The sequence below is a fragment of the Protopterus annectens genome, chromosome 13.part0 (genome assembly GCF_019279795.1).
Source record: "Protopterus annectens isolate FY-2018-M chromosome 13.part0, PAN1.0, whole genome shotgun sequence".
Lineage (NCBI taxonomy): Eukaryota > Metazoa > Chordata > Ceratodontiformes > Protopteridae > Protopterus > Protopterus annectens.
The window spans coordinates 147,242,780-147,265,500 of record NC_056747.1 but is presented as its reverse complement, the minus strand read 5'-3'; the positions used below and the strand labels follow the sequence as shown (position 1 = coordinate 147,265,500).

Below are 22,721 nucleotides of genomic sequence, written 5' to 3'. Positions count from 1 at the left end.
TTTGCAGTACTTTAAACACGAAAGAATGACCAGGACAGAGTTTGGTATGCATGGCTAAAGCATTTAATTCATTTCCACGCTTAATCTCGTATAGGTGATTATATATCCTATTTTTTAATTTTCTCTTGGTCATCCCAATATAAAAACTGGAACATGATGTACAGGTTGCTAGATAGATTAGGCCTGTAGTATCACATGAAGCATAAAGCTTCGGAGTTAAGAAAAAGCCATCAATTATAGGATGTTTAAAAACTTGATTCTTAGAGATATATTTACAATAATTACAGTGATGGCAAGGAAATGTGCCTATTTTATCAGAAAATCTATCAATATTAATATTGGCTACTCCTGAGTTGGCACATAAAAGCCGTTTCAAATTTTTATTATTCCTAAAAGTAAATAAAGGAAACTTTCCTACTATTTTTAAAGTCTGCTCATCAATTGTCAGGACATGCCAATTGTTAATGATAATTTTCTTAATATTGTGAATATCATTAGAATTTGTAGTTAGAAACCTGACTTTTTCTGCTCTATTATTGTTATTACTATAGTCACCTACAATGGGTGTACTATAAGTTGGCTTATATACTTTAACATTTTAGTAGTATTCATATCTTCTAATATTTGTATTCTAATTTGTCTCACAGTTGCTTTATTGTAACCTCTTTCTAAAAATATATCTTCCATTTTGTTTGCTTCTGTCACTAGATCAGTGTCATTTTTACAAAGTTTAGATAATCTGTTAAACTGACTTTTGACAATGCCATTGAAAATATGTCGTGGATGCATGCTGTCGAATCGTAATATTGTATTTTTCCAACATGATTTTATGTGTAACTTTGATATAAGTTTGCCTTTTTCAATGAACAAAGTTACATCAAGAAAATCCACTGATTCATATGATGTTTCTGTAGTAAACTTCAGAAAACTGGTGGTGGTTGCTAACTGATGCATAAATTCATTGAATTAGTCTGCAGTTCCATCCCAAACCACTAGGATGTCATCAACGAATCGTTTGTAGGCTATCACCTTAGTGAAGGACTGATGTGTGAATACAAATTCTTGTTCCCATTTATAAACAACCAAATTGGCGTATGTATTAGCGCATGGGGTCCCCATTGCTACCGCTGCTTTTTGTATATATAAACATTCGCCATAAGAGAATACATTGTTACTAAGAACAATGTCTAGCAATTGACATATTAAAATCTGTTTATTACAATCAAATGATGGGTGTATGGAAATCAATTCCCTTATTGCTTCTATTCCTTGGTCATTCGGGATGCTAGTAAATAAGCTTTGTACATCCATGGTAATTAATAGATGTTGACCCTTCACTAAGGGTATGTCTAAAGAATCTAAGTAATCAAGCAGTTGATATGTGTACTTCAGAATACTATGAATATTGTTAACTACTGGTCTCAATGTGTCTTCCAAAAAGACTGAAATGTTTTCAGTCACCCATCTTTCCCCAGAGACTATTGGTCGCATAGGGGGTGGGGACAAACCTTTGTGCATTTTCGGAAGCCCTTTAATGATGGGTATTTGTGGATGTTCTATTGAGAAAAAATCATATAGTTCCTTTGAGATCTGATGACACATTAGCATATCATAAAGTGCATCATTAATAGTGTGTTCAATTTTTGTTAACTTAGCTTTGTTAATTATGCCATACGTTTCTGTATCATTTAGCATCTCGGTCATGTACTTGACAGAGTCATGGCTGTCTAACAACACAAGCCCCCCTCCCTTATCTGCTGGTCTGATACATAGGGAGGAATCATTAATAAACTTAGTTAATGATAGCTTTTCTTGCTTAGATAAGTTAAAATACATACATTTTCTCTTGCTACTGTAAAAACAGTGATAAAGATCTCTTTCGCACATCTTAATAAAACAGTCTATATGCCCAGGAAAGGCGGAGTAAAAATACTTTTGCGCTTATGCCTTGAAGTTTCTAAAGTAGAGCTGGCAGTTCCATTTACTTTATTATTAAAAAATAACTTGAGAGTAATAGTTCTCCCAAATAAGCGTAGGTCTACCAATAGTTGCGATAAATCACTCCCTTGAGAGGGAATGAATGATAAACCTTTATTCAACAGTGCAATGTCATTTTCATCAAGTACAAACCTTGACAAGTTGAAAAAGATATTTTCTATGGCCTCTGTCGCCTTCTCTGATTGTCTATGCTCTCTCCTGAGTATTTTCGTTTCCTCCTTCCCCAACTGTGAGAACGATCGCGTGGAAAGGTGTTTCTCTTTATGGGGAAAGGTAAAAAAGAAGAAGAAGCAACTAATCTATCAGGAGCATTATATTTAGGTTTTGCTCCAAGATTCTTGTGTATGTCCACTAAATGGTTTGCCTCCTGGTTGGGGAGAGGCGTAGATGTTGCTGATATGGGTACAGAGGTAGCAGGTAACTCCGGTGGCGTAATAAAAGCCTCTTCCGTAGGTTCTTCATGTCGTCGATGCAGAGGGACTGAAGTAAGTGGAGAACCAATGGGAACGCCTGAAACCACTGTGTTATCTAGAGGCGGCAAGTTTGTATTTACATTGTCCGTACGCATATTGGGTTCAGTTCTTTTATTCCAAACGAAAACAGTCCCAGAACTGAAATCTGAAAAATCTCGCTGTAACTTTTTATGTTTTATTTGTTGCAATCTAGAGGCATATGCGCTGACTTGAGTATATATATTTTCTAACCTCTTATTGCAAAGGTCACTCTGAAAATTGTCCTTAAGCTCTTTATTGAGCTTGTTCACTTGTGCTAAAAGTTGATTTTCAATAGGAGTGAAGTAATCGATAAGTAGCTGCATGTACTGGAAGCTAGTATTCAAGTTTATTTCCTGCCATGTGAAGAACCTACGGAAGAGGCTTTTATTACGCCACCGGAGTTACCTGCTACCTCTGTATCCATATCAGCGACATCTACGCCTCTCCCCAACCAGGAGGCAAACCGTTTAGTGGACATACACAAGAATCTTGGAGCAAAACCTAAATATAATGCTCCTGATAGATTAGTTGCTTCTTCTTCTTCTTTTTTACCTTTCCCCATAAAGAGAAACACCTTTCCACGCGATCTTTCTCACAGTTGGGGAAGGAGGAAACGAAAATACTCAGGAGAGAGCATAGACAATCAGAGAAGGCGACAGAGGCCATAGAAAATATCTTTTTCAACTTGTCAAGGTTTGTACTTGATGAAAATGACATTGCACTGTTGAATAAAGGTTTATCATTCATTCCCTCTCAAGGGAGTGATTTATCGCAACTATTGGTAGACCTACGCTTGTTTGGGAGAACTATTAGTCTCAAGCTATTTTTTAATAGTAAAGTAAATGGAACTGCTAGCTCTACTTTAGAAACTTCAAGACATAAGCGCAAGAGTATTTTTACTCCGCCCTTTCCTGGGCATATAGACTGTTTTATTAAGATGTGCGAAAGAGATCTTTATCACTATTTTTATAGTAGCAAGAGAAAATGTATGTATTTTAACTTATCTAAGCAAGAAAAACTATCATTAACTAAGTTTATTAATGATTCCTCCCTATGTATCAGACCAGCAGATAAGGGAGGGGGGCTTGTGTTGTTAGACAGCCATGACTATGTTAAGTACATGACCGAGATGCTAAATGATACAGAAACGTATGGCATAATTAACAAAGCTAAGTTAACAAAAATTGAAAACACTATTAATGATGCACTTTATGATATGCTGATGTGTCGTCAGATCTCAAAGGAACTATATGATTTTTTCTCAATAGAACATCCACAAATACCCATCATTAAAGGGCTTCCGAAAATGCACAAAGGTTTGTCCCCACCCCCTATGCGACCAATAGTCTCTGGGGAAAGATGGGTGACTGAAAACATTTCAGTCTTTTTGGAAGACACATTGAGACCAGTAGTTAACAATATTCATAGTATTCTGAAGGACACATATCAACTGCTTGATTACTTAGATTCTTTAGACATACCCTTAGTGAAGGGTCAACATCTATTAATTACCATGGATGTACAAAGCTTATTTACTAGCATCCCGAATGACCAAGGAATAGAAGCAATAAGGGAATTGATTTCCATACACCCATCATTTGATTGTAATAAACAGATTTTAATATGTCAATTGCTAGACATTGTTCTTAGTAACAATGTATTCTCTTATGGCGAATGTTTATATATACAAAAAGCAGGGGTAGCAATGGGGACCCCTTGCGCTAATACATACGCCAATTTGGTTGTTTATAAATGGGAGCAAGAATTTGTATTCACACATCAGTCCTTCAATAAGGTGATAGCCTACAAACGATTCGTTGATGACATCCTAGTGGTTTGGGATGGAACTGCGGACAAATTCAATGAATTTATGCATCAGTTAGCAACCACCACCAGTTTTCTGAAGTTTACTACAGAAACATCATATGAATCAGTGGATTTTCTTGATGTAACTTTGTTCATTGAAAAAGGCAAACTTATATCAAAGTTACACAGAAAATCATGTTGGAAAAATACAATATTACGATTCGACAGCATGCATCCACGACACATTTTCAATGGTATTGTTAAAAGTCAGTTTAACAGATTATCTAAACGTTGTAAAAATGACACTGATCTAGTGACAGAAGCAAACAAAATGGAAGATATATTTCTAGAAAGAGGTTATAATAAAACAACTGTGAGACAAATTAGAACACAAACATTAGAAGTTATGAATACAACTAAAAATGTTAAAGTATATAAGCCAACTTATAGTACACCCATTGTAGGTGACTATAGTAATAACAATAATAGAGCAGAAAAAGTCAGGTTTCTAACTACATATTCTAATGATATTCACAATATTAAGAAAATTATCATTAACAATTGGCATGTCCTGACAATTGATGAGCAGACTTTAAAAATAGTAGGAAAGTTTCCTTTATTTACTTTTAGGAATAATAAAAATTTGAAACTGCTTTTATGTGCCAACTCAGGAGTAGCCAATATTAATATTGATAGATTTTCTGATAAAATAGGCACATTTCCTTGCCATCACTGTAATTATTGTAAATATATCTCTAAGAATCAAGTTTTTAAACATCCTATAATTGATGGCTTTTTCTTAACTCCGAAGCTTTATGCTTCATGTGATACTACAGGCCTAATCTATCTAGCAACCTGTACATCATGTTCCAGTTTTTATATTGGGATGACCAAGAGAAAATTAAAAAATAGGATATATAATCACCTATACGAGATTAAGCGTGGAAATGAATTAAATGCTTTAGCCATGCATACCAAACTCTGTCCTGGTCATTCTTTTGTGTTTAAAGTACTGCAAATTGTTAAACAAAATTCAAGAGGAGGAGACTATATGCTATTACTTGAACAAAAAGAATTATATTGGATATTCAAACTCAAGGCACATGTTCCACCGGGCCTGAATACTTATATAACACTTAGATCTCACCTTAAATCACGGAGATGATTTAAAACATACTTAGTCTCCTACTAAGCATTATGACAGAAATAGTTAGTTAAATAATATCTCACATTTCATATAATGTATTGCACATTTGCTTTTGTCTAGTTAAGTCCCCCTTCCAAATATCATGACAGAAATAGTCAATTAAATAATATTTTACATCATATCTATATCATATATTACATACTTGCTTTTGTCTAGTTAGAACATTTTACATTTTTTATTCCTGCACTGATTGATATTTTAGTAATTTACACATTCTTATATATGATGATTTATATCTATGTGTACCTTGTTCATTTAATATTTATATACAACTAGAATTAGGTGCCAGATCCTAGGTTTTAATTCTGAGAAGTCTTATATCACACACACAGCATTGTATATTAACTTAGGTGTATATATATATATGCATAAAAAGGTTGAACATCAAGTGCATAACAGTTTTAAGTTTTAAAGAATTTTATATTGCATATTTATTCTACGTTTATATTTACTTGTCTAGTATATGTATTTATTAAAAAATACACCTATCCATTTGTTCGTTTAGAAATGAATGGTTTCATGGCATTGCCACTTGAAGGAATCCAAAGTCACTAATTTTTATTGGTTAATTGATTTATTATTACTTAATTAATTTATTGCTTATGATGCTCTTGATGATGATGTTGTTTTGTATAAAAGGAACTAACAGTAATGTTTTAACCTATGGTCTGAGGAAGCGTATCTGTTGATACGCGAAAGCGCTTACCTAATAAAGCTGATTTTATATTTTATTAAGCCTGTTCGTGGTGAGTTCCAGGTTTTCTCTTTCTTCAGTATTTATTTCAATATACCTGGACTCTTCAGTTGGAGCATCTCATTTTTTTTGTCTAATATAGTACAGTTGTGTACACTTAGCATAAATGTAGATGTTCGGGTGTATTTACTGTTGCAGTCCTGGTTTTCCTCCCTCCATCCCCCTTCTCTCTTTCTCCTCTCTGTTTATATTACTCTCCCCTTACAGGGGTATTGGTATTGATATTTACTTTTTACTGATGGTGATTTTGCCACCATAGCTTAGCTCCGTACGGGGGGCTCCTGACATTTGGGGCAAGAAAAACTGATGTAATGGCATTGGCTGTCTGTTTTCAGTCCTGGAGCAACAGCAACCGATGCAGAAGTACTGAGTCTCTGGTATTCGGGCTGATTGAGGGCTACCTGCAGGCAGATAACCCAAGTGTGATGACTGCAGCAGTGAATACACTCGAACATCTACATTTATGGTAAGTGTAGACAACTGTACATTTTCATGTCTAGACTTTTTCCTTGTGTCCACAATGAAAAGTCTTTGTTCAAACACAGACGGTAATTGCTTCCGCTTTATCTGTCATTGGGCATTTGCATAAACTGTGAAAAGTCAAACTTTTAGCCATCTCGAGCAGTTCCATTTCATAACCTGTACACAACAAAGTGCATAATATTCCTTCCTCCTGAGTTAATTCAGATCTTAAATAACTCAATATAAACTCTTCTCCAGTTCAGTTATTTATCAGCAATGCTAGTTTTTTTGAGTTCTAAGTATAATGGCTTCCTTCATTGTAATGGTGTACTTTGACAGGTTTCTTGTGAGAATTCGTTAGTGGCTTTTCAGAGCTCAGTGGCGTCAAGTTTCACACTTTCCTTGTACTCCAGGAATAATATGACCTATCTGTGCAAAGCTCATTTACAGTAGTGGCTGACTTCCTACTTCATTCATTTATTCATTCATTCAAGAAGACATTTGGTTATGCCACCTCCCGTGGCAATAGTAAGTATGGACATCTCCTCTCTGGGATGGGGAAGTATTTTCTGGAGGGGAGCGCTCAAGGTGTATGGTGCCAACAAAGAGGCCAGCCTTCACATTAATATCCTGAGTAGTGAGGGCAGTAGTCCTCTTGGTGCAGGGACTGCAGGACTTCTTGCCTCCAGGCGTGATTTCAGTCCAGACGTGACTGTTGTATATCATCAAGTAGGAGGAAAAAGGTCCTACCACTTATTTTGAGAAGCTGTGAGAGTTGCACAATCAGTGTGTGATTTGCATCACTTTCTGACAGCTGCACATGTTTCAAGGAGGACCAGTTGCCTTGCAGACGGTCTCAGCAGATCTGTTCTGATGCCTTACAGGTGGTCCCTCAAATCCTGTGTTCATCAAAATTTCAACTGCTGAGGCCAGCCTTGCGCTGACCTTTTTGGCTCTCAAACCAAAGTTCAGCAGCAATTGGACAGTCACCAAAAATCACGCTAGTTAGGCAGTGGGCCACTGGGCTTCTGTACACTTCTCCCCTTCCCCTAATGTCAAGGTTATTACCGAAAGTGATACGATGCAAAGCCACAGTAATTCTCATTGTATCTTACTGGTGCAGGCAAATTTGGTTTTCTCTGCTGCAGCCTCACATCAGGGAACACCCGTGGCTCTTGGATACCTAGACAGATTTTCTCTCTCAACCTTCTGAGTCACCTCATCCAGACCTACACAACCTGTAGTTAACTGCATGGTTTCTTCAATTCCATTAATGGCCAAAGACCCTTCATTGTACAAAAAGTTGGCTATATCTTCTTCGTATCAAAAGGACACTATATGGAAAATTGACTACAGCTAATGGAAACAGTTTTCTATTTGGGTGACCTCTCAGGGAATGGATCCTTCTAATGCCTGTGTTCCAAACATACTTTTATTCTTTGCTCGGATGTTTGGTTCAAGCTCCATTTTTTTCTGCCATCAAAGTTCAATTAATTGCCTTATCAAATTTTCATAATGGAGTTATAAAAAAGCAATTGAGGGGAACATTCCTTCCTCCTCTACCCTCTGGTCAGAGAACCTGTCCCCTCCTTGGGACCTTAATTTTGTTTTGGAAGCTCTTACTGAGGCTCCTTTTGAGCTAGCATCTTCTGTCCCGCTGAAATTTCTTGGAAAACTCTGTTTCTAGTGGCAGTTACTTTAGGTACAAAAGTGAGTTGCAGGCTTTATCCTCTGCTACACCACACCTGATCTTCCATATGGATAGGGAGTTGCTACTCACAAATCATCCTTTATTCCCAAGGTGGCATCCTATTCAAGCTTAAACTAAGCCTACCCATTTGTCATTTTTTCCCCGAACCATTCTAACCAAGGGGAATATAGTCTTCACGCACCAGATATTTAGACAATTAAGATTTTATCTTCACAGGGCTAAATCATTCTAGAATGATTCTCAGCTTTGTTTCCTTTATCACAAACGGGCTTTGGATTAATTTCAAAATGTTCCTTTCCAGGTGGCTATCTGATTATGTCTGCTTTGAGTATTTTATAAGCAATCAACCCCTCATCAACCCCTTACTGTGCACACCAAAGGCTCAGTGTACAAGCTCCATCACCATTTGTGCAGCTTTCTTTAGAAATTCCTCAACTGTTGACTTTTTGTGCCATAACACCTTTATCTGCATAGCATACTTCTGCCAGACATTACCATTCGGGTATGATTTTGAGGTCTACAGCTTCTTTTGCAGCCACTATCCTCAAGTGTCTTTCTTCATGATACCTCACAAGATTCTCAGTAGTTTCAGGTACTAAACTAGCAGTTAGATTGGACAGATAGGATGAACAGAATACTGTAGTTTTGTAATCACTGTAATATTAGATCCTTTTCAGTCCTGGCCGTTCGATACATCTCTCTCTCCAGCCCCCTTTCAAATTGTCATACTAGAGTACCTTGACCATGTTAGCGCTTCTCCAGTCATGTCCTTTCAGATCAGATTCCATTCCTATAGACAGGTAAACTTGATATGAGGTAACTAGTGGCACAGGTGTATTGTATGATGGAAAAAATTAAAGGAGCTAGAGGCTGGAATAGTAGCCTTTAGTCTGTCTTTGTTTAAAAGATCTCTGTTTACCCTTCGCAAGGTTTTCTAAATTAAATGCTTCTAGACATTTAACATTCCCCCCATCGTTCCTTCCTTAAATTGCAATTAATTACCCATTGTATTGTAAGGTGTTAACACACACAGGATGTATTCTTTGAAGCAGCCCTCATCTTTATTATTGATGCATAACATTCACCACTAAAGCCCACCCCCCCCCACCTTCAATAGCCACTGCATCCTTTATTTTTAATGTCTTTTTTTTTTAACAAAAAACAGTGACACCAGAGCATTTATCCCTATCAAACAACCGCACAATTCATCTCCCCAACAAAATTTAAGCTGTCTTCTGTTAATTTCATTAGTAAACCATATGGTTCATAAACACTTAACATTTTTTTTCTTTGTTTGCACCATACATAACAGATCAGCATTACTTCTGAGTTCACTTTTAATACTCTTTGCATTCAGATATAAAGCTGGACTACACTTCCTTCTTTTTTTCTTATTTGGTGATTTTCCTTTGCCTAACCTCTTCATTTATGAAATTCAAAACTACTACTTCTTCAGATCCCTCCATTCTTTCCTCCTATTGTTCATTTGATCACTGCTATAGTAATGCTAGTTATATTAATGGGTTATATATCCTGCTAAAGATATAACATCTAGACAGCATCTGAAGCTTAAGGGCAACTTCCATGTGTTCAAACCATTACCAGCTTGGGCAGAGATGAAGAAAAAGTGGTTTGAGCAAAAAGCCCTTTAGAGCTTTCTTGCTGCCAAAGAGTGCACCTCTTGTGGACTTTGGAGGATTGATGGGTGGTTAACACCTCTCCATTGATGGGCAGATAAGTTCCCCTTGGATGGGGGGAACCTTCCACTATTTGTGACAGAAGATTAACTTTCGGTATAAAAAAAATTCCGCTAGGAAAAGAGTTTGGATGGTCATGTGACTCTCACTTTTTACTTTGAGCATTACTTTCTACTTTTGAGGAAAACAAGTTGAAACTAACTTAAAACTTTTTTTTTCCTATTTAGAACTTTTATTAAATTATCTTTGGGGCTGTGATAAGCATTTAAAAGTGCTTTACACTATATTTGGTTGAAGACTCAACTTTTTTTAATGCTTAACTGTTTCTTAGACAACTGCTGGGCATCTTTTTCAGCTTCACCATGGGACAACCTACTGTCCCTTGGTTCTTTCTTCTTCCAGCCACCAAAAAAATTCTGTCAGCTTTGCCCTTTCATTAGGCTATCAGGTTTCAAATTGCCGCAGATAGGTGACTCTCCTTTGGCCATTTCTGATTCCTCGGACCATTCTTTTTTCCTTGGCTCCCTTTTTCCTTGTAATCCCTACAGCCACCATGAAACAAGAGGGTTAGGCATGTCCACTGCAGCTGTTAATTTCACCCTAGAGAGGATGGTCTTCGTGTTTCACTGTTGCAGTCATTACATTTGGGTTATCTGCTTGCAGGTATCCCTCAGCCGGCATGATTATCAACGTGTTGGATCCTGCTACGGTTGCTGTCTCTTCTTCCATGATGTCAGGCAGTCAGGGGTATAAAGCATGTAGCCAACACCATTACATCAGTCTTTCTTGCCATGCGGTGCCCGAAGCAGAAGCAGTTCATAAGTGCCGGTCAGCCGACTCCTGAAATTTTAATTTTCGACTTTCAGAACCGAAGTCTTCTAAAAAGTTAAGTACCCCGTTGGGGATCCTTTTTCTTGCTCTAAACCGATGTCAAGTAAAAGTTAACAATTGTATTTCTTGTGGAAAGCAAATACCTCTTAAAGATTTTCATTCGTACTGCATTCCTTGCTTAGGCCCAGACCAAGACATCCCTCACTGTCGGTTTTGTGCCTTATTCAGTCATCGTACTATTCGTTGTTGGTTCATTTTCGCATCAATTTCGGTACTCTGTTCAATTATCCAGAAATGGCTTCGGTAAGCCATCCAACTGCCGATATTCCGAAAAAACGTAAAGATAAAGACAGATCGCATAGGTCCAAAGCTGCCGATGACACTTCCGTTAAGCTAGCCGCCAGTTCGCCGGTATTTAGTGAGGCTCTTTCGCAGCCCCTGATACCCGCTACTTCTGATTCACAGGCCTCTACTGAGACCCATTCGGAGTCGGGTATGCCACGAGATGCTTCTTCGACTATGGAACCTGCGGATGTCTCTACCTTGGATGGGTCTGGAGTCATTGTGCAGGCACTGGCTTCTGAGGGTGTATTCAGGCCTACTGATTTGCATAGCAAACCGACACCATCTTCTTCAAGGCCTAAGACTCAATCCACGCCTAGAAAACCGACGTCCAAACCGCATGGTCAGGCCCATATGCCTAAAAAACAAATAAGAATGGCTGAAGGACCTTATTACTCTAATTAGGGGAAGCCACCCTTCTCCCTCCAAGAGACCTAGAACCGATTTTCCTTCTGATTCTTCTGATCAGGATTCTGAAATTTCTGTTTCTTCTGATGACCAGGATTTGCCCTTATCTACCTATGAGGATTCTGATGCAGAAGACTCCATTCCATCTGCTTCCCCTTCCAGAAGATTTTTCTTTTGGTGAAACTTTGCACACTCTTAGGGAGCATTTCTGCTGGGAAAGCGAGGATTACTCTGACTCCAAAAAGAGGCTTAGGGAATTCTTACTCCTTCCTCAACACAGGCCTCTAGCTATCCCCCCTGTACTGTACATTGTAGATGATGCCTTCTTGGACTCTAGCCTTTCCCCAGACACCTTACCTCCGGCTCACAGGAAACCTGACAGGTATTAGAGTACCTGATTCTCACAAGTTCCTCTTCAAGAATCCTACTGCGGACCCAGAGACCATTTCACAGGGACCCAAAGGGCTACTACTGCCAAAAATCCTACCCCCTCTGATAGCGATTCCAGGGCGCTGGACAGATGGGGTAAGAAGGTATACACTTCTGGTACTTTGGCCATTAGGGCCTTAAACTGCCAATTTCATATGTTAAAGTACCAGCAGCATCTTATTGGATTACTTCAATAGAAGTTGATCTTGATTCCTGACTGTGCTGAAAATAAAGAATTACAGGATTTAATGCATTCTGCTGAACAAGTTGGTAAACATACTTTGCAATGTGGTTTTGACTTCTCAGAGGAATCTTGTAGGGCTGCTGTTACTGGGTCGGTTTTTAGAAGGCATGCTTGGCTTAAGGAGCAAACTCTACCAGATTATGTTAAAGCCAAATTACTGGATGCGCCCTTAACCCAAGACCACCTGTTTGGCAACAAAGCAGAAGTAATTCTTAAAAAGATGGAGGAAAAAGCTTAATCTGTGCAAACTGTTAAAGATTTCCTGCAAGTACAGCTTCCCAGATTTAGAAGGCACTGGCCTTCTAAGAATTGGTCCTTTCCTGTCTCTTCCAGTCCTTCTCAGTCCAAATCCAGGAACAGCAGACCACCTAGGCCACAGTCTCAAGGTGCTCACAGGCGTAAGCAGTGGGGGGCTCCCACTTCCAAAGCTGGAAGTAGTAAGACACTCCCCTATGGTAAACTGTCACAATGACTTAACATTAAACCTTCCAAGCCCTGCTCATCTGACCGTGCCTTTAGGGGGAAAGATCGCCCTGCTTGCAAAAAACTGGGAACTCATTACCCAAGACAAATAGGTTTTAAATATTATTCCCAAGGATACAACTTCCACTTCCACACCTTACCAACACCAAAAGGTTGGTGAGACCTACCCCCAAATCAGTGGGCAGAGGTTCAACAGCAGGTCCTCTCTCTTCTACGTATCAGGGCTAATTCAACCTGTCCCAGCAGAAGAATGGGGACAAGGTTTTTACTCCAGACTTTTTCTGGTACCCAGAAAAGACAACTCCTGGCGTCCTATCCTGGACCTATCTGTCTTAAACACCTTTTTGGTAATTCCACAATTCAGAATGCTAACTCTTCATCATCTGCTTCCCTAGCTGGGCAAAAATGCCTAGTTGGCAACATTGGACTTAAATAAAGCTTACCTGCACATCCCAATAAGGGATTCTTGCAGAAAATACCTATGCTTCAGAGCAGGCTACATGCACTATCAGATCTCTGCACTGCACTTTGGCTTATGTACTGCGCCCAAGGTGTTCACAAAATGCCTAGCTCCAGTCATTGCATTTTTGCAGGCAAAGAAATATTCAAATATACCCATACCTGGACAGTTGCCTATTTCAGGCAGAAAGCCAGGACGTACTATTAAATCATCTGGCATTTGTAAAGAAACTTCTAACCTCACTGGGGTACAACATAAATGAAAAGAAACCATCTAGTACCCTGCCAACAAATTGTATTCCTGGGAGCAAGCTTGAAAACAACTTCCCAGATGGCCTACCTCACGCCAGAGAAACAAGTTTATCTGACAGCCGCCTTTAAATTACTGGCCACAAAGACCCAGTTAACTGCAAGGAAAATACTGCAAGCTCTGGGGTTCATGGCCTCTTGGATCCTTCTAATTCCATATGCAAGCCTGCATATGAGGAAACTACAATGGTATCTAAAAAGTCTATGCTGTTAACATTCTCAGGACCTGAAAGCAGTGATTCCTATCATCCTTTGTATAAAGACAGAATTCCTTTTGTGGGCAGAGGCCTGCTACCTCAACAAGGGACTGCCATTCACTCTACCCCCTGCCGCCCAAACCCTAACAACAGACGCATCAGACTATGCATGGTGGGCTCACTTGACAGAGCAGTGCATTCAGGGCAAATGGAACCCGAGTCAAATGCACCTGCATATCAATCAGAAAGAAATGTTAGCTGTACAGAATGCTCTGACAGCCTTCAAGGACCACATCCTTCCAGGACAATTATTGGTAAAAACAGGCAACACCACTGTTATGTGGTACATAAACAAGCAGGGAGGAACCTACTCATACCCCCTCTGCAGACTAGCCGTGGCTCTGTGGAACACAGCCTTGTGCTACCAAGTGCATCTACAGGCTCAGTTCCTGCCAGGCAAGCTAAACTCACTGGCAGACGACCTAGGCAGAAATTTCATGGACCCACACGAGTGAAAACTGGAACCAAAGATATTCAACATGTTGAGAAACAAATGGGAGAGCCCAGACCTAGACCTGTTTGACTCCCCTCAGAACTACCAATTGGACAAATTCTGCACAAGGACTCCCCACAGACAAGCATGGAAAGTGGATGCCCTTTCCTTCACCTAGGAAAACCTCTCAGTTTTTCCTTTCCCCCTCTGCCTCTCCTTTCCAAAGTTCTACTAAAGATCAAACAGGACAAACCAAGGACAATTCTCATTGCACCAGACTGGCCACGCCAACACTGGTACCCCCTCTTGCGCAGTATGTCACTGCTGAAACCATGACACCTGCCTCCGACTCCTTCCCTGCTGTCCCAGCAGGAGGGCCAGATGCTGCACCCCCAATTCAAACCCAGAACCTTGCAGCCTGGCTAATTACCTGAGCACTCCATTACCATCCCTCAGTAAGCAAGTGCTGGATGTCATTCTGGAAGCAAGGAGGCATAGTACTAGAAAAGTCTATGCTGAAAAGTAGAAAAGATACTGTTCCTGGAGCCAGACTCCAGGGATGGGCACAACAGTGCTCAGCTTACTGCATGTTCTTCAATACTTAACAGAGATGCTGTACAAGGGCCTCTCCTTCTCATCTATTAAAATTCATGCCTCAGCCATTTCAGCACATTTCAATACTGAGCCACCCCTCTTCTCTCACCCCCTGCTGAAGCAATTCCTCAGAGGGGCCAAAAATTTATGACCACCCAAGAGAGCTCCTACTCCAGCCTGGGACCTTAACTTTGTATTGGAAAAGCTCACTGTACCTCCTTTTGAGCCAGCAGCAACTGCAGAGTTGAAATTCCTTTCTTGGAAAACAGCCTTCCTTCTAGCCATCACTTCAGCAAGAAGAGTGTCTGAATTACAGGCCCTCGTGGCAGTGGAGCCCTTCATCATCTTCCATGCAGACAGGGTGCCCCTCAGGACCAGTCCTTCCTTTTTTGCCCAAGGTGGTATCCAGTTTGGCCCTTAATCAGTCCATTCGTTTGCCAACCTTCTTTTCTAATCCACAGAACAAAGAAGAATGAATACTGCACTCTTTGGACATGCACAGACAACGTAAGATTTTATTTGGACAGGACTAAGCCTATCAGGAAAACTGAACAGCTGCTAGTTGCCTTTGCTGCAGAAGGGAAGGCCATTTCAAAGCAAACTATTTCTAAGTGGATAGGCCATTGCATTCATTTCTGCTATAAGCACCATGGAAAACCTACCCCATAAGGGGATAAGATAACATTCCACCAGGGCTGCATCTACTTCAACAGCCTTTCTCAGAGGTGTTCCTACCAGGGTCATCCTAGAAGCTGCTACCTGGAGCTCTGTACATGCCTTCACCAAGCATTACCACTTGCCTATTTTTTCTAAATCTGGAGCTGGTTTTGCCACTGCAGTTTTGCAGGGCTTATTAGCTGGTCCTAATGCTCTCTAACTGCCTCCTCCTTTCCTTAACTTTGGAAATCTACCCAAATGTAATGACTGCAACAGTGAAACACGAAGAACATAGTACAGATGTTCATGTTTCACTGTTGCAGTCATTACATTTGGGCAATCTGCTTGCAGGTTGCCCTCAGTCAGCCTGATTAACAAAGTCCTGGGTCCTGCGTCAGTTGCTGTCCCTTCTTCCATGACATCAGGTCGTCAGGGGTATAAAACATGCAGCCGATATCATTACCCCAGTCTTTCTTGCCGTGCGGTGCCCGAAGCCGAAGCAGTTCGCAAGTGCCGGTCGGCCGACTCCTGAAATTTTCATTTTAGAGCTTCAGAACCGAAGTCCTCAATTTAAAGATAAGTACCCCGTTTGGGAAACTTTTTCTTGCTCCTTACTGATGTCAGTAAAAGTTAATAATTGCATTACTTGTGGAAAGCAAATACTTCATAAAGATTTTCATTCGTACTGTATTCCTTGCCTAGGCCCTGGCCATGACGTACCTTGCTGTCGGTTTTGTGTTTTATTTAATCAGCGCACTATCCGTCTTTGGTTTATTTTTGCCTCTAAATATTTCGGTTCTCGGTTTAATTATCCAGAAATGTCATTGGTTAGCCATCCGACTACCAGGATTCCGAAAAAACAAAGATAAAGAAAGAGACAGGCCGCCAAGGTCCAAAACTGCCGATGACGCTTCTCCTAAGCCAGTCGCCAGTTCGCTGGTACTCACTGAGGCACTTTTGCAGCCTCTGATACCCGCTACTTCTGATTCACAGGCCTCTACTGAGACCCAATCGGAGTCTGGTATGAGGCGAGATACTTCAACTATAGAACCCGCGGATGTCTCTACCTTGGATGGGTCTGGAGCCGCTGTGCAGGCACCAGCTTCTGAGGGTGTATTTAGGCGTATGGGCTTGCATATTAAATTGATGCCTCCTTCATTACTAAGGCCTAAATCTCGATCCATGTCTATAAAACCGACGCCCAGGCCACATGCTCAGACCCCTATGCCTAAAAAACAAATGATAAAAATGACTGAAGATCTAATAACTCTAATCAGGGGTAGTGAACCACCCCCCCCCCCCCAAGAGGCCTAGGGCTGAGCTTGATTATGAATCTTCTGATCAGGGTTCTGTTTCTTCTGACTCTTCTGATGACCTGGGTTTGTCCTTACGTACTTATGAGGATTCTGATGCAGAGGGTTCTATTCCCTCTGCTTCCCCTCCTGAAGATTTTTCTTTTGGGGAAACCTTACATACTTTAAGGGAGCATTTTTACTGGGAAAGCCAGGAATTCTCTGATTCACAAAAGAGGCTTAGGGATTTCTTTCTTCTACCTCAGCATAGGCCTTTGGCTATTTCTCCTGTACTAGACATTGTTGTTGATGTTTTCTTGGAGTCCAGTCTGGCCCCTGATTCCCTGCCTCCTGCTCCTAGTAAACCTGACAGATACTACAGGGTTTCTGAGTCCCACAAGTTCCTTTTCAAAAATCCTGTTGCAGATCCAGAGACCGTTTCTCAGGGGCCCAAGGGCATTAAGGTTTCTACTGCCAAAAATCCTACCCCTTCTGACAGAGACTCCAGGGCGCTGGATAGATGGGGTAAAAAGGTTTATACTTCAGCAACCTTGGCAATCAGAGCTTAACTGCAAATTTCATATGTTAAAATATCAGCAACATGTCATTGGATTGCTTAAACAGAAAATGATGTTGATTCCTGACTGTGTGGAAAATAAGGATTTACAGGACTTAATGCATTCTGCTGAACAGGTTGGAAAACATACTTTGCAATGTGGTTTTGATTCTTTAGAGGCCTCTTGCAGGGCTGCTGTTACTGGGTCTGTGCTTAGAAGGCATGCTTGGCTTAAGGAGCAATCTTTGCCTGATCATGGTAAAGCTAAATTGTTGGATGCTCCTTTAAATCAGGACCGCCTGTTTGGCAGCAAGGCTGAAGAAGTTCTTAAAAAGATGGAAGATAAAGCTAAATCTATGCAAAGTGTTAAAGACTTTTTACAAGTGCAACCTCCTAGATTTAGTAGGCTCTGCCTACTAAGAATTGGTCCTTTCCAGCCCCTTCCAGGTCTTCTCAAGCCAAACCCAGACACAGCAAAAACCCCAGGTTTCAGTCCCAGGGGACTCTCAGAACGAAGCAGTTTGAGGCCTCCACTTCCAAATCTGGGAATAACAAGACACTCCCCTATGGTAAACAGTCTCAATGACTTCCTTTTAAAATGTCCAAGCACTTATCTTCTGACCCCCCCCCCCCCTTTTTGGGGGAAAGATTGCTCTTCATGCAAAGAACTGGCAACTCATAACCCAGGACAAATGTTATGTTCATCGTCTTTCACTGTTGCAGTCATTACACTTGGATTGTCCTGCTGGCAGGCTACCCGCAGTTGGCCTGAGTTCCAAAGTCTTGGTCCGGCGTCGGTTGCGGTCGCCTCTTCCCTGATGTCAGTGCGCCAGGGGTATAAAAGTTGCAACTGACACCATTTTCCCCAGTCTTTCTTGACGCGCGGTGCCCGAAGCAAAAGCAGTTCGCAAGTGCCGGTCGGCTGACTCCTGAGATTTTCAAAATTGAGTTTGTTTATTTATTTATTGCAGTTGGTTTACCAGGATAGTCCATTGGGCCTCACGGAACCCGTTTTCAATGGAGTCCTGGGGAGAAAAGCTCCAAAAATACATTTTACATACTTACAAACATATATTCACACATACATTCAAAGTTTAACAATAAGGTAAGAAAAAGCAAAAAAAAAAATGTACAGCTAAATACATTGTGCAGAAAAACGTAATAATTATTATTTCGTACAGAAATATCCATTTATACAGAGTAGTTAGGAAAACTTAGTCACTAGAATGTTAGAGGAGATTCAGTGACATGATGAAGTGGTGGAAGAAGAGAATTATTGGACTTATCTAATAATTTCTATAGAATTTTGGGTATAGTAAGATGAAGCAGAGTACGGAGGGAGAGAGAAGGAGAAGAGTAGGTTATGTAGGGTGGGAGCAGGAGCATTCCCACTGAGATACTAGGTGTGTATAGAGAGATTTTTTGAAAGCAGAGTGATTAGAGGTGGTGCGGATGAGTGAAGGAAGGGAGTTCCAGATGCGAGCTAGGTTGAAAGATAGAAGGTTTTTGCCTGGGGGATATGTAGGTTTATGGACATTGAGTAGGTTTTGATTGTTTGATCTTAATACTCTGTTGGGTAGATGCATATTAAATGCAGAAGAAAGGGAAGGACAGAGGGAGGGAGGGGTTGAGAATAAGCTTGTGGGCTAGAGTTAGCTGAGTGTAAGTGAGTTGATTGGGAAGTTCTAGCCATTTTAGTTTCTGGAGGGAAAAACAGTGGTGGGTGGAAGATTTGTGGCTGGTGGCGAATTTTGCAATTTTGTTGTAACAAGAGGAAAGTTGTTTTTTGAGAGAGGATTGAAGATTAGTTAGGAGTGGGGCGCCATAGAGGAGGGAGGGGATAAGGAAGGATGAAGCGAGTGTTATTTTGGTAGCAGAGGTAAGGTAGGCATTTTGTCTATAAAGTTTCAGAACCAAAATCTTCAATAAAGCTAAGTACCCCGTTGGGGAAACTTTTTCTTGCTCCAGACCGATGTCAGTAAAAGTTAATAATTGTATTTCTTGTGGGAAGCAAATATCTCATAAGGACTTTCACTCTTACTGTATTCCTTGCCTAGGCCCCTGACCATGACGTTACTAGTCGGTTTTGTGCTAGATTCAATAAACGCACTATTAAACGTCGGTTTGATTTTGCTTTACATTATTTTGGCTGAAGGTTTAATTACATAATGCCGTCGGAACAACCGATGACCGGAATTTATAAAAAATGCAAAGACAAAGGACGACAGTCATCTGAGGTCCAAAACCGACGACAAAGCCTCTTCTAGGCCAGTCGCCAGTTCTCAGTGAGGCGCTTTCGCAGCCCCTGACACCCGCTACCTCAGAACCACAGGCCGTAACCGACAGCCATGTGGAGACACCGAGGCCTGTGGAAACTGAAGGTATTGGGCCTACGGAAACTTTTCCCTCAGATGGGTCCGGAGCCGCTGAGCAAGCATCGGCTTCTGAGGGTGTTTTCAGACCTTCACAGCTTACAATCAAGCCCACTACAGCAGCAAAGGCAAAGTCAAAAACACCATTAAAGACAAGGAAACAAGTACAGCATTCTCCAGAACAGTCATCCATGCCAAAGAAACAGATGCGTAAAATGGCCGAAGACCTAATTACTTTAATCAGGGGTTCCCATCCCCCTCCTGACAAAAGGCCTAGGCAAGACACTGACTGATTCCTCTGACCAGGTTTCCATTTCCTCTGATTCCTCTTCTGATCAGGGATATTCTCTTCTTCCCTATGAGGACTCTGATGCAGAAGAGTCCATATCTTCAGCCTCTCCACCTGAGGATTATTCTTTTGGGGAAACCCTGCACACCATGAGGGAGCATTTCCATTGGGAGAGCCAGGATTATTCAGAATCCAAGAAAAGGCTCAGAGACTTCCTTTAATTGCCTCAGCACAGGCCCCTGGCTATCCCCACTGTGCATGATATTGTGGATGATGTTTTTACTGAATCCAGTCTGTCTCCTGATTCTTTACCCCCTGCACCAGTCAAGCCAGACAGGTACTACAGGGTCCCTGACTCTCATAAATTTCTTTACAAAAATCCCGCTGCAGACCCAGAAACAATTTCTCAGGGTCCTAAAGGGGTTAAGGCTTCCACTGCTAAAAATCCTGTCCCCTCGGATAGGGATTCCAGAGCTCTGGACAGATGGGGGGAAAAAAGTTTACACTTCTGCTACTTTAGCTGTAAGAGCTTTAAACTGCCAGTTTCACATGCTTAAATATCAACAGTACCTCATGTCATTGTTAAAACAGAAAATGGTTTAAAATACAGAAAGTCCTGACAGTAAGGAAATGCAGGATTTATTGCATGCAGTTGAACAAGTGGGAAAGCATACTCTGCAATGTGGTTTTGATTCATTAGAGGCTTCTTGTAGAGCTGCAGTTACAGGGTCTGTTATTCGAAGGCATGCTTGGTTGAAAGAACAAAGTTTACCTGACCATGTTAAAGTAAAATTATTGGATGCTCCATTACAGCATGATACTTTGTTTGGTGTTAAGGCAGAAGAGGTGTTAAAGAAAATGGAGGATAAAGCAAAGTCAATGCAGACAGTGAAAGATTTCTTACAGGTTCAACCACCTAGATTTAGCAGAAAGTGGCCTTCAAAAAATTGGTCCTTTCCAGTGTCAGGCCACAAAGAGGCAGATACAGATGCCCAAGAGGCAGATCTCAGCCCCAAGGCTCTTACAGACCTAAACAATGGGGTGCTTTAGCCCCCAAAGGAGGGGGAGACAAATCACAACCTTATAGGAAACAGTCCCAATGACTTCCCTCTACAAATGCTGTGCACTTACCTTTTGACAGCACCCCTAGGGGGAAAGCTAGCACTTTTCTCAAAAAATTGGCACATGATCACCCAGGACCAATGGGTACCGAATATTGTTTCTCATCTATTAAAATCCATGCCTCTGCCATTTCAGCTCATTACAATACGGAACCTCCTATTTTTTCACATCCTCTACTACGACAGTACCTCAGAGGGGCAAAAAATATAACACCCCCCAAGTAGAGCGCCAGTACCTACTTGGGACCTCAATTTTGTTTTAGAAAAACTCACACTGCCTCCTTTTGAACCAGCCAGCACAGCTGATCTGAAATTCTTGTCATGGAAAACTGCTCTGCTCCTAGCAATAACTTCAGCAAGTAGAGTCTCAGAGTTACAGGCATTAATGGCTGTGGAACCTTTCCTCATTTTTCATCAGGACAGGGTTTCTCTTAGGACAAACCCAAGATTCATGCCAAAAGTGGTCTCCAATGTGTCCTTAAACCAAACCATTCATTTTCCTACTTTTTACCCAAACCCCCAGAATAAAGGGGAGAGACTTCTGCACACTTTGGATATACACAGACAGCTACGATTCTGCTTGGACAAAACAAAAGCTTTCAGAAAAACTGAGTAACTGTTTGTAGCATATGCTGCAGGATCACAAGGAAAGCCTATTACAAAGTAGACAGTCTCAAAATGGATAGGACACTGCATCCGCTTCTGTTATGCACAACATGGCAAATCAATGCCTAAGGGCATTAGGCCTCATTCTACCAGAGCAGCAGCCACTTCAGCAGCTTTCCTCAGAGGAGTGCCAACCAAAGACATTTTAGAAGCTGCAACCTGGAGCTCAGTGCACACTTTCACCAAGCACTACCACTTACCTCTCTACTCTAAATCCAGAGTGGGCTTTGCCACTGCAGTTCTGCATGGCTTGGTAGCCTCTCCAAATCCAATTTAGTCCCAGCCACCCAACCTCAGCTTTGGGATTCTACCCAAGTGTAATGACTGCAACAGTGAAACACGATGAACATAGTACAGTTGTGTACCTACCATAAATGTAGATGTTCGAGTGTATTCACTGTTGCAGTCCAGGTTACCCACCCACCATCCCCCTTTTTTCATTGCTGGGACTTTTCTGTACTTCTCATCTCTATACTACCTATGTGGTGTATTTGCTTGTAGATGAAGGAAATGTTTATAGTATTATATGCATGTTTTCTGGCATATTTTTATCTTTACAACCTTCCTATCTGGGGGCACCTGACATCTCGGGCAAGAAAAACTGAAGAAAATGGCGTCGGTTGCAACTTTTATACCCCTGGCGCACTGACGTCAGGGAAGAGGCGACAGCAACCGACGCCGGACCTAGACTTTGTAACTTGGGCCGACTGCGGGTCACCTGCCAGCAGGATAACCCCAAGTGTAATGACTGCAACAGTGAATACACTCGAACATCTACATTTATGGTAGGTACACAACTGTACTTTTTAAATAGTGTTCCAGGGATACAGATTTCATTTTCACACATTGC

At 41.0% G+C, this 22,721-nt stretch overlaps 1 protein-coding gene across 1 annotated transcript in view; it reads left to right on the top strand.

The window, feature by feature from the left end:
- Window positions 1–22,721, top strand: part of EPS15L1 (epidermal growth factor receptor pathway substrate 15 like 1) — a 3,892,050-nt gene that overhangs the window by 1,124,047 nt on the left and 2,745,282 nt on the right. The window contains exons 8-9 of the mRNA XM_044090736.1: window positions 4,295–4,308; window positions 11,531–11,546. Coding sequence (XP_043946671.1) covers window positions 4,295–4,308; window positions 11,531–11,546 — 30 coding nt within the window. The remainder of the gene's footprint in view (window positions 1–4,294; window positions 4,309–11,530; window positions 11,547–22,721) is intronic.